We start from the raw sequence: 12,725 nt of genomic DNA on the forward strand, positions 1-12,725 counted from the left end.
AATATTATGAAGGTGAATTATTTTTCCTCTATTGTATTTGGAACAAAGCCATGTGTTGGCTTGGAATAATGCCAACATGGTCTGTAATAAGCACTTGTCACCTGTGCATTGTTCCCTCTATTGACAGAAGTAATAGATGATCTGACTACTAACCACTGTGTGTTGTTCTCTGTATTGACAAAAGGAATGGCTGTGTCTGAACTGCCAGACACAGAGAGCTCTGTCGGGTCAGCTGGGAGACATGGGGATGATGGCCCAGCCACAACTCACAATGACTGGTGCCCAGCCCACACCAGAGCCTGTAGCCACATCCACCAGGACAGAGCCCCTGTTTCCAGCAGCAACCACAACCGAGGACCCGGCTGTTCCTCCCATGTCAGAGCCCATTCCACCTACACTAACACCTGCTCTTGCACAAAAGGAGCTGGAGCCAACGGTGAAAGTCTCTGAGGCTGAAGCTCCCAATGCGGTCGCAAAGGCTGAGGCTCCAAAGACAGAAGTTCTCAAGGTGAAGATCGCCAAGACAGAGGCACCAAAAATGGAGTCTTCTGTGGCAGAAGTTCCTACAAATGAGCTGCCTAAACCAGTGCCACCTAAATCTGAACCACCCAAGACTCCAGTGGTAGCTGCTCCTGTTGTCTCTGTCCCAATGACTGAGGCCATGACTGCTCCTGCTCCTCTACCCACCACAGTCGCTACTGCCATTGCTGTCACTCCAGCCACTGTGAAGGCTAAGGCTCAACCAGCAGAGCTACGTAAACCAGCAGAGGAGAAGGTTGAGAAGCCATCAGAGAAGGTTGAGAAGCCACTGAAGCAACAGAAACCAGTACCTGTCACAGTGCCTGAGAGGGTAACTCCACAACCAGTCCCAACAGCTGATACTATCAAGAAAGAGGCCGCTCCATTGGTTGAAAAGGTGGATGATGTCCTTCCTGAACCTCAGCAGATTCTCACTGAGAAGGAGACTGTGGAGGCAAGCATTTGTTGAACAGTTTGAATCAATGTATTGTTGTTTGTGTTTGTTGTTAACATAATTCCTATAATCTTTAGTCAAGGTTGTGATTCCATACAAATACAGATTGCTGCCATAGTTCTTAACTGTTCACACATTTAGAATTTGCTCCAGGAGCCATAAACTAAAACAGATAGCAAAGTGTGTGAGACATGTGTTTTTATTTGTCCATTCATAGGGCAAGCACATTTTAATGTGATGCTTTTTTTTCATTTTCAGGAGGAGAAAGAGTCAACTGCAGACTCCCTCCTAGCAGACCAGGTAGTAGTTGAGGTACCGTCCAGCCCAGCCAGTCCATTTGAGGCTGACACCAAGACTGAGGACCATAGTATCAAGTCCCAGGATGGACCAGATATACTTCCTATCTCACAGGGCTCCTACAGCTCAGAGGAAGAGCTGAAGGAGTTGCAGACAGACAGAAATGTCCCTATGATTGACACGACCGCTGACACAGCCATGCCTTCCAAGGAAGAGGTGAATGTGGAGAAGAGGCGTCTGAATTATGTACAGATGGAGGAGAGCAGTGGGAACGAACCCTCTCCCTCGCCCCAGGTCCAGAGACGGAGGTTAAGTGCGATAGCAGTCAGCACGGCAGCCTCATCCAGTAGCGAGGACTACAAAGCAGACAGCCCAGACTCATCTGTGGATGAGGAGGAGTTCATCCGCAGGCAGATCATGGGGATGACAGGAGAGGAGGAGATGTTTCTCTCAGAGGAGGAAAAAGATGAGAAAGAGAGCAGAGAGGAGGAGACCAAGGCGGCTGAGGTGGATAACGAATCAGGCAAATCCAAACTTCTGCTAAAGAAAGGCATTATGGATAATGAAGACAGCCCAGCCAGGAGACCATCTCTTCCAGGATCTGAGGCTAAAACCACTGCAGATAGGTCTGAGCTCACCACCACTGTGTTTAAGAAAGACATGACGTTACAGAGAACAAAGAGCACAGATGATGGAGCTGCTGAGGTGGAGAGCATCACAGAGTCTCTGGAGGACAAATCCAAAGGTGAGGGGTCATCCAGTGTCCAGGTGTCCAGCTTCACCCCTGGAACCTCCCCCACCTCAGCCTCTTCTCTGGAGGAGGACAGCGACAGCAGCCCCAGCCACAAGAGGAGTGGGGAGGGGAAACAGCACCGCAAGGCCAAGCACAGGCAGGCAGGCCAGTCCCTTCCCACCATCGAGGACTCGTCAGAAGAGGAGGAACTCAGGGAGGAAGAAGATCACCCCAGGGAGCAGGAGAAACAGGAGTCGGACCAGCAGCAGGGGAAGAGGAGCTCCAAGAAGTCCAAGAGGGATAAAGACGAACTACAGACTCAGAGGAAATGGGATAAGCCTGTAACCTCGCCCAGTAACCTGTCTCCTATTGAAAACGCCTCGCCCACTGTGGAGATGAGGCAGGCTAGAGAGATGGAAGTGTTTCACAAGTCCTCAGGCTCTGACTATTCTCCTAGCATGGAGTCTGATTCAGAGGCGTTTCACACAGAGGCCAAGATAGCTGTCCCAAAAGGACAGAAGTTCAGTACTGCAGAGAAAATGAAGAATGCAGAGGATGTATATGAGGAGATGCTTCAGAAAGCTAGATCTCCTAAAGGAGAGACAGAGCCAGTCCCTGAGATAGAGCCACTCTACGGAGGCATGGCCATAGAGGACTACCTCTATGAGTCCCTAGTGGAGGAGCCTGAAGCTAAACCTAGTTCAGCCCTACCGGAGCAGCCCAGTAAAGACCATGCTAAAGAGCCAGGGAAGAAAAGTTTAAGATCTCCTGAAGAGGTGTATGAGGAGATGATGCTGAAGAAGAATGAACTGATGTTGATAGAGCAGGAGTTTCAGAGGGCTCAGTCAGCGATGGACACTCCAACTCCAGAAATACATGTGACTGCACCATCCAGTGCTGCAGCTGAGAGCTGCAAAGTTGGTGAGGCAGAGGGAGAAAAGCCTATGTTAGATGCGGATTCTACCTACGTTAAGAGGAAGAAACGTCCTGCTCCACCACGACCCTCTGAACCTCCTAAACGGCCCGAGGTCTACGTTGCCAAGCCAACAGTTCCTCAGGATATGACTATGAGGAGGGCTCTTTTCCCCATACCGGATTTGAAGATCACCCAGTGTTCCTCTGGAGAGGATGAGACGGATGATAGTATAATAGAGGAGTATGGAGTGGGAGTGTCCTCTGATATTACCCCTAGCGATGAGTCTGAGACTAAAGAACAGGTAGAGTCCCCTCCAATTTCAGAACATACACCAATAACAGAGGCAGCTGAGATTGAACCCATCATTTTAGTGTGTGAGATTCCCCAGGCGAAAGCTACTCCAGCTCCTGCCCCTGAGACAGTTCTAGCCACCAGTACAACCACCACAACATCACCAATCTCTCCAGTATCACCTCCCACCTCACCAGCAACTCCAGACTCAAGTCTAGCCTCCAATGCTACTTCCTCCTCCTCTTTCCAAGCTCCAAGTCCTCTCTCCTCTGACTCTACTCCAGTGTCCACTCCAACACCAGACCTGGCCAAAGCTGCAGCTCCCTTCGCAGCTCAGCTGCCTGCTGATATCTCCCCTCCTTCTATTGCTCCCATTATGGCTGTTTCTCCAACAACAGTTTTGGTCACAATTCCAGATGTGGTGACAGATCCAACCCAAGCACCAACACCAGCTACAACTACAGTTCATGCTTCTGCTCCACTAGCCCAACCCCAAGCCTCAGTCCCTGCCTCAGTGGTGGTGCACATACCTGATCCGGTTGTAATCCAAATGCCAGACCTGGTTACATCTCCATCCCAGATGTCTGTTCAGGGTCCACCTTCTGTACAGGTCACAGCACCAACTCCAGTACCAAGCCCAGTACCTTCTGAAGCCACATCTCCGGTCCCAGCTGCTCCCAGTGCAATGTCAACTCCGGCTACAGTCTCTGCTCCAACTCCAGCCCCAGCTCCAGTTGTAGTCCAAATGCCAGACCTGGTTACCATCACCTCTTCAGTTTCACCCCAAGCCCCACTACCTGTGAAATCCTCGGCTCCTGCCCAGGCTACAGTGGTGCATTCAATCCCTGTCCAGACTGCTGCCCCACCTCCAAACCCAGTAGTAGTCCCAGCCATAGGGACACGCCGAATTCAGAGACAAGCCTCCACCAAAAAAGCCCCACCTCCTCCTCCACCTAGGTCTACATCTGTCTCCCTGCCCCAGACCTCAGCAGAGCCTACCTCTATCAGGGCCATCCATAATGTCTCCCCGACCGTGACTACCACTATAGCCATGGGAGCAGCTCTGCCTGTGGTGGTGAATGTGCAGTCGCTAGTGGAGGATGTCCGGCCAGAAGGTATTGCTGGCTCTCAGGTTATGATGACCCCAACCAGACAGGGGCATGTGGTCATCATAGTTCCCAATGTGGAGAACATGTTAGTGCTCAGCAAGACAACCCAAGACCTTGTGGCAAACTCAGTGGCAATAACTACCACCTCTGATGTGGTTGATGGCAGTAGTCAGATAGCAGCAAGGCCTGTGATTGTCAGTGTTGCTCCTTTCTATACTGCTCCCTCTGTTCCTGCTGTACACAGCTCAGACACATATATACCTTTGGCAGATACCCCAACACCTCCTTTGCCCCCTCCACCACCCCCTGCCACCTTACTAAAGCCAGCTGTTAATCCCAAAAAGCCTTCCATTTCCATCCCACCTTCAGTCCCAACATCAGTGCCAGTCTCAGCTGCTTTGACAATGGCACAGGCAACTGTAACACCCCCAGACCCCAGTCCAGTACACAAGGCCCCTGCACCCCCTCCAGTCCCCCCCAAGCCTGTGTCCATCCCTGCAGGGCTGGTGTTCAGCCACCGACCAGGGGAGAGTGTCAAACCTCCAGTGTATCCCACTGCCAGCCACACACTTCCCACGACCAGAGAACTGCTTCCGAAAGTCAGCTCAGCAGAGCCATTCACAGCCACAACACTGCCCAGGACCAGAGAACCTCCCAATGCCCTGTCTCTGAGTCTGACCACCCCAGTGGAATCCAAGATGAGTGCTACCTCACCCAGGTCCCCTCTTTCTCCAAGGAACGCCAAGTGTCTGGAGACATATGTTGTGATAACTCTGCCCTCAGAGCCTGGCACACCCACAGAGGGAATCACTGTCCAAGCCCCCATCAGAAGAGGGTCCATCCTCCCCTCTAAGCAGACAGGCCCGGGGGTTAGGACCACACCGTCAGAACAGCAGTCACCCATTGAGGCCTTCTCAGCCCAGGACAATGTCAGGAGAGCATCAGTTCCCTCATTGAGGCAGCCACCACCACCACCAGCAGCAATAGGACCAGTCGAAGTAGCAGCACCCCTAGAGGGAGTCACTGTTCTAGCAACAGCAAGACAGCCTTCCATACCATCAGCTATGCAGCCTCCATACGGTATGGCTGAGGTGGTGACAGTTTCAGCTGGGTCTGAGATGCCTATTCAGGTACACAATGTCCCAGCTCCAATCAAGAAACCGTATAAACCTCCAACAGCCAAGCCACCGCAGACAGTGTCTGTGGTTATGATGATGCCATCAGAGCCACGGGTTCCTGTAGAAGTGTCTGCAACTCAAGCCTCTGGTAGAAGGGCATCAATACCTGCTGTACCTCAGCAGCCACAATATGTGGCTGAAGTAATGGCTTTACCAGCAGAGCTGGACATACCTACAGAGGTAATTTCAATTGAGGCCATGTCTGGAAGAGCAACAATACCATCAGAAATGCAGCAACCACAAACCATGGCAGAGGTAATGCCATTACAGCAGGAAATACCAACGGGTGCTATGGCCACCCAAATCCATGTAGAAGCTACACCCTCAACCATGCATCAGTCACCATCACTGATAGAGGTGGTTTCAACTGAGGCTATCTTTAGAAGAGCATCAATACCATTGGAAATGCTGCAACCACAAACCATGGCAGAGGTAATGCCATTACAGCAGGACACACCATCAATACGATCATCTGCACCACAACCACAAGGAATGGCTGAAGGAATTACTTTTCCTTCAGAGTATGAAATGCCTACGGAGGTTATAACAACTGAGGCCACTACCACTAGAAGGACATCCACATCCTCTGTAGCACAACAACCATACACATTTGCTGAAGTAATGACTTACCCATCAGAGTATGAAACACCCACCCAAGTGGTTACAACTGAGGCTATTTCCACTACAAAAAGAGCGTCTATAACCATGCAGCAGCTTCTAACTGTGGCCCAGGTTATCACAATGCCTGCAGAGGCAGAGGTACCTCTAGAGGCATATGCTGCCCAAGTTCAATACAGTAGAGAATCCATCCCATCAGCAGTGCAAACACCACAGGCAGTATCAGAGGTCCTGAGTTACTCATCAGAGTATGAGACCCCCCTGGAGGTCATTACAACTGAAGCCTACACCAGGAGAATGTCAGTTCCCTCTGGCCAGGAGGTTCCCCAGACTGTCCCCGTGGCTCCAGTCACCATCACCAGGAAGTTTCACCAGGAGTCGATAGAGAGCCAGGAAATCCGTGGGCCTGAGAAGGTGGTGTCCAGCCTGAGCCACGTGTACTCTTCCTCTATCTCCACCTCAGCCCAGCCCCCAGAGAGACTGCCCAGCTTGGTCACTCAGGTGGTCACCACCGAGGTTCAGAGAACCACTGTGTCTGTGGTTCATGAGAGGCTGCCCCAGGCTCTTGCGTCAGACGCATTGGCCATCCTTATCCAGCCAGACCTGGCTAAAGTCCAGCCCTCTCCCAAACAGAATGGGAAGATCTACTCCGGTGATGCCATTGACCTCCGCACCATTAAGGTCGGTGTAAAGATGACCGATTCAGGGATGGACTTGACGCCTCAGGAATCGAGTCGCCAGTCTGTCTGTAGCAACTCTAGTGGCCGACATACGGCAGTGCAGCCAGAGATAGTGAACTTGAGTGCTGAGATCACCCCTTCCACCACGTTGGCTGTTGTCACTGATAGCATCACTATTGTCACCTGTTCAGCCACCATTGCCTCCTACACCAGCGAGCCAGAAGAAAAGCCTTTAGATCTGCAGGGTTATGTTGCCTCCATGCCTCTCCCTCTTACCACATACAAACCATTCGAGCCTCTGGCACAGATAGTGTATAGGCGTGTAGACTGTCCACCTATCGTCAGCACGGTGATAGCCAGAGACACAGAGACACCAATTAACCTGTCCTATGGAGCCTCCACAGTAGATAGCAGGCTTCCAGTGACCATGCTCTCAGAGCTGGCTGGGGCCGTGGACCTGTCCACCTCCAGACCCCTTAGGGCCATGGTGGCTCTGTCCGGCATCAGCCCAGGTGTGGTGACCACGGTTGTAGAGGATGATGGGACGCCCATAGATCTGACAGCTGGGAAAAATGTGTGCTGTGACGTCATCTACAAGCTACCCTTCACAGGGAGCTGTAGGACCCAGCCACCAGTTATTACCCAGCCTGACAACCACTTCGGCTACAGAGACGACCACTACCAGTATGATCATGCTGGGGTCTATGGAATCAAGGTCTTGAACGGCAAGGCCTTGTCTGAGACCAATCTGGCTGATGCAGGACTCTTCCTCTATAATGGAAAGACCGAATATGACTATAAAGTCTTGGACAGTGCGGTAGACCTGACAGCTGGTAATATATCCGCAGGTTGGTGTGTTTGCTTTTTTACCTTTCTGAATGTAAAATTATTTCAGTTATCATTGTTTTCCATTATGATTTGAATGAGCATTTACTGTACTTTTGCATGATTTATGAAATGATCTAGATTTCCATCAATGTTCTGTTCCTTTTGTCTTTTCTTTCTTTTTACACAGATGCATGCGTATGCCTGCGTGTTCTCCCACGATATTTTGGCTTTGCATCGTGCTAGCTGGAATGACTGGAGATGCTTGCATGCTTAGTGCTATGATCTCCCCAAATCAAATCTGCATGGCCTTTATTTTGTACAGAACATGTATATACAGTATGATGTTTTACTCATTGACTAAAACCTACATTTCTGGACCCGTCATGACAGGTGAAGCTCTAGACTACACTAGTAAAGCTGCTGGGGCCTACACTGGGATATCCACTGCTCCATATTCCCAGGTCCCTGCTTATAGTGTCCTTAGATCCTCAGACGGAATGGTATACTCCTCCATAGCAGCCCCTGTTCCTTCTACATATGCCATTACCACCCAGCCAGGGTCCATCTTCAGCACCACCCTACCCCCTACCACCACCCTCCAGGAGCAGCCAGCCCAAGCTCCATACCCCTATGGCTTCATCCCCACCACCGACCCTGGCAACCAGATCATCAGCCTGGGAACTGGCCTGCCCAAGGACCTGCTGCCCAGCGCTCTGGCTGACATCATGACTGGCTTCCCTGCCCTGTACTCTGACCAGACCCTGGAGGCCATCGCAGCCTCTCTGGAGGCCCTGGCCTCGTTGCCCATGTTCCCCGGCCTGGATGACAGCAAGATCACCCAGTACCAGATGGAGAGGGAGTTCCTGCAGCTGGAGAAGCTGAAGCAGCTGTGTCTGGCAGAGGAGCTGGAGTGGGAGAGGCAGGAGATCCAACGCTACCGCGAGCAGGAGCAGATCATGGTGCAGAGGGAGCTGGAGGAGCTGCAGGTATGAATGTGTGTGTATATGTCTCCTGTGCTAATGTATCTGTTACTGGACAATTGGCTGGACAACAATCTTATTCTAATCTATTCTAGTCTATTCTATTCTACAGGCTCTGAAACAGAAGTTGTTAGTTCAACAGGAAGAGGAGCACCAGGCACACCTTGTAGCACAGCAGGAGACCTACAACCAGCAGAGGGAACAGCTAGAGCAGATCCAACAGCTCCAGGTGCAGCTACAGCACCAGCTAGAGGAGCACTACGGTACCACAGGAACCTCAGATAACCTGCTAGAGGCACAGTATGCTGGGGTGGGGGATAACGGTCAGTACTGGCCTGTTAGGGATGAGTCCACCACCTCATCCACTGTCATCCAGCTAGAAGGTGGGGTGCAGTATGTGACCGGTGAGGGTCAGAGAGAGGTTGGAGGTCAGGACCAGCTGCAATTCAGTAGGAAACAGTCGTCAGGGTCTAAGCAGCCTGGTGACCAGGGGTATGGTACAGGGGTGGTAGGGAAGAGGATAGTGGACAGTGGGGTCCAGACAGACGATGAGGACTCGGTAGACAGAACGTATGTGGGGAGGAGGAAGAGGAACAACAGGGGGAGGGGTGTAGACAGCAGTGTTCAGACTGATGATGAGGAGGACCAAGAGGATGAGTGGGACATGCCAACCAGGTCGCGGCGGCGCTCCCGCTCCAGCAAGCACAGCGGCGAGGGAAAACACAGTGGCTCTAAGGTCTCCAGCATTGCCATCCAGACTGTGGCAGAGATCTCTGTCCAGACCGACCACTCTGGCAGCATCAAATGCCCCAGCATCCAGATGGACACTAAGGTGGAGATCGTCAAACACATCTCAGCCCCAGAGAACTCTCAGAGAGGAGGTAGCCTCAGCTGCCAGACAGACACAGACCGCAGGCGCCACTTGCCCGTAGAGGTGGGCTACAGCGCCTACCTGAAGGCAGACCTCGCCCCCAAGTCCCCCAAAGTGCTTTACTCTCCCGTGTCCCCCCTCTCCCCGAGTAAGGCCATGGAGGAAGGGCAGAAGAGGCTGACCACTGACCCGTCCAGGTTTTCCAACGGCCCTAGGATGCTGAAGCCTGGACCGAAGTCTCTGCCTGACCCCAAGTCTCTCAGCCCCACCACCGAGGACAGGATAGGCTACCACTACACAGAAACCTACTCTGTAAGTCACTGTAGTAAGAATAATGGTAACATAAGATGCACTTTCATCGCATGCTGTTGACATTTTTGTTGAAAATAAAATAGTATTAAGTATTCTGTCTTATCTCGTATCTTATTGCTTTTCCCTCTGTCCTACGGCCAGGGCTCTCCATCAGGCACTGGAAAGAAGGTGAAGAGGACCCTACCCAACCCTCCCCCGGAGGATGACCCTCTGACTGGCCCATCAGGCTACAGCGCCAACTCAGCGCGCCGACGTCTCGGCCGTCACACCACCATGGCCCGGGCCAAGATCTTACAGGACATCGACAAGGAGCTGGACCTGGTGGAGAGAGAGTCATCCAAGCTCCGCAGAAAACAGGCCGAGCTAGACGAGGAGGAGAAAGAGATTGATGCCAAGCTGAGGTAATTTATTAATTTAACCATTTGCTAACCAGGCAAGTCAATATAGAACCAGTTCTGATTTACAATACAATAACATGCTTTAGATGAGTAGAACACATTGGTGTGTATGAAGTGATACCACATTTTTAGCACTTGGAAAGCACTTGTATAAATCCAATCCCATCTTCTCCTTCTAACAGGTACCTGGAGATGGGCATCAACCGTCGTAAGGATGCGCTGCTGCAGGAGAGGGAGAAGAGGGAGAGGGCCTACCTGCAGGGTGTGGCTGAGGAGAGAGACTACATGTCGGACAGTGAGGTCAGCAACATCAGGGAGACCAGAGGGAACAGCCACGGCCTGGAGAGACCCAGGACAGCTCCACAGTCAGAGTTCGATCAGTTCATTCCCCCTGAAACTGAGGCTGACTCCCAGTACTCCACTCTTACCAGTCCCTACTCCCACTACACCCAGTATGTCCCCCAGACCCAGACCATCAGCCACTACCCCCAGCAGACCCTGTACCAGCAGCAGGCCCTCTACCAGCAGCACCCCTACCAAAGTCAGTCAGTCTACTCCTCTGTGCCAAGCCTGTCCTACCCCCAGGCCTCCCACTCCCACCAGCAGGCCCAGCCCTCAGGCTACCAGTCCAAGAACACCACCAACTACGAGGTGATCCGGAACCAGCCCATGATCATCGTACCCTCCTCCAGCGAGGGGGGGTATGGGGTGGGGAAGTACGGCAGCCTGGAACTGAGGATGGGCCTGGAGGAGAGGAGCATGGCCTCCAGCCCCATGTCTAGTATATCTGCTGAGTCTTTCTACGCTGACATCGACCACCACAATGCCAGGAACTATGTTCTGATAGAGGACATAGAGCAGCTGACTAAAGGCTCTACAGCGCTGGGCTCTGCAGGGCTGGGGTCAGGGTTCAGTCTGCCAGATAAGGACCTGTCTAAGGCTGACAGGCTGCTCCGGGCCGCTGAGGCCAGGCGCACTGCAGAGGTAACTGATATGTAAATAGTAGATGTTCTTCTGTGGAATGGGGATGTTGTTACATATTGTATGTCAGTGTGTTTTACTCAGGTTTTTTTGCTGGTATTTTGCTATACCGCATTTGCCTGTTCACTTGGGTGTTGTGATGATGATAAATTATTGTATTGTCTTGGTTTAGGTTGCGGAGTTCCTTGGTAACTCACGTCTGCACAGCTACGGTAAAGGAGAGGAGGACTCTATGGAGGAGCCTTATGAGCTGAAGCTCCTGAAGCAACAGATAAAGCAGGAGTTTAGACGAGGGACGGAGGGTCTGGAGCACCTCTCAGGCCTGGGCATGCCCCAGTACCTCCCCACTGACCCCAGCTACAGACACTTCCCTAAGGCTGACAAGTACAGCATCAGCCGGCTGACCTTGGAGAAACAAGCTGCCAAGCAGCTCCCTGCCGCCGTGCTCTACCAGAAACAGATCAAGAACCAGAAGAAGGCAACCCTGATGGACCCCAAGATAACCAAGTTCTCCTCCATCCAGGAGAGCAGAGACCTGGAGCCAGACTACAGCAGCTTCCTGTGCTCTGGAGCCTCGTCTGTCACCAACCTGTCCACGCGAGCCAGACTGCTCCAGGATGAGATCACCTTTGGCCTGAGGAAGAACCTGTCTGAGCAGCAGAAGTACCTGGACTCCTCCCTGGGATCTAACCTGGCTGGCTCTCTGGGCCAGAACCTGGGCCAGTCCCTTGGCCTGGGGGGACCCACCATGAGGACTACCCTACAGGACGACACCACCTACCCCAGCGGCACGCGCTCTCGCCCCTCCTCCCGACCCAACTCCCGCCCCAACTCCCGTCCCACTTCCGTCTATGGCCTGGATCTGTCCATCAAACGGGACCTTTCCAGCTCCTCTCTCAGGCTGAAGATTGAGGGAGAAGCATTAGATGCAGCGTTCGGCACGGGGGTGGCCAGGACCAAGCCCACCAGCCTGCCTATAAGCCAGAGCCGCGGGCGCATCCCCATCGTGGCTCAGAACTCAGAGGAGGAGAGCCCTCTGAGTCCTGTGGGAGAGCCCATGGGCATGGCCAGAGCCTCAGCCGGCCCTCTACCACCCATCTCAGCTGACTCCAGAGACCAGTTTGGCTCTAGCCACTCCCTGCCGGAGGTCCAGCAGCACATGAGGGAGGAGTCCAGGGCTACACTGGGACATAGTGGGGTCTACGACAGAGACATAGCCTTCATCATGGACGACCTGGGAGGAGCCATGTCTGACAGCGAAGGTAAATGGCTCCTGAGGCTGTCACAGCACCCTGACTCTCTGGACATGCAGCTACCGCATGCTCCTGACTGTGTTTATGTCTGCCTGAGAAGGCTCCTGATCACCTATTATTTCTCATATTTTGTGGCTTTTGTCACGTAACTGTGTTTGTGTTTTGTTCTGGTTTCTGTTTTGTTTGATGTCTGCATGCAACACTATTTATTTTCTTCACTGATACATAATACTGTTGATGTTATGTATGAGACAGCATGTCTGTGTTGTTAACTCCATCTATGATGTTATTAGCATGTTCCAGTTCT

General features: G+C 52.2%; 1 protein-coding gene across 1 annotated transcript in view; it reads left to right on the forward strand.

Annotated features, from left to right (window-relative positions):
- The first annotated feature begins 241 nt into the window (after positions 1-241).
- The window catches only part of LOC112245183 (protein piccolo-like), a 59,008-nt gene continuing 46,524 nt past the window's right edge, over positions 242-12,725 (forward strand). The window contains exons 1-7 of the mRNA XM_042322751.1: positions 242-973; positions 1,232-7,643; positions 8,014-8,609; positions 8,716-9,786; positions 9,928-10,187; positions 10,367-11,168; positions 11,338-12,427. Of these exons, the coding sequence (XP_042178685.1) occupies positions 242-973; positions 1,232-7,643; positions 8,014-8,609; positions 8,716-9,786; positions 9,928-10,187; positions 10,367-11,168; positions 11,338-12,427 (10,963 nt within the window). The remainder of the gene's footprint in view (positions 974-1,231; positions 7,644-8,013; positions 8,610-8,715; positions 9,787-9,927; positions 10,188-10,366; positions 11,169-11,337; positions 12,428-12,725) is intronic.

The sequence above is a fragment of the Oncorhynchus tshawytscha genome, linkage group LG06, assembly GCF_018296145.1.
Source record: "Oncorhynchus tshawytscha isolate Ot180627B linkage group LG06, Otsh_v2.0, whole genome shotgun sequence".
NCBI classification, from domain to species: Eukaryota; Metazoa; Chordata; class Actinopteri; order Salmoniformes; family Salmonidae; genus Oncorhynchus; species Oncorhynchus tshawytscha.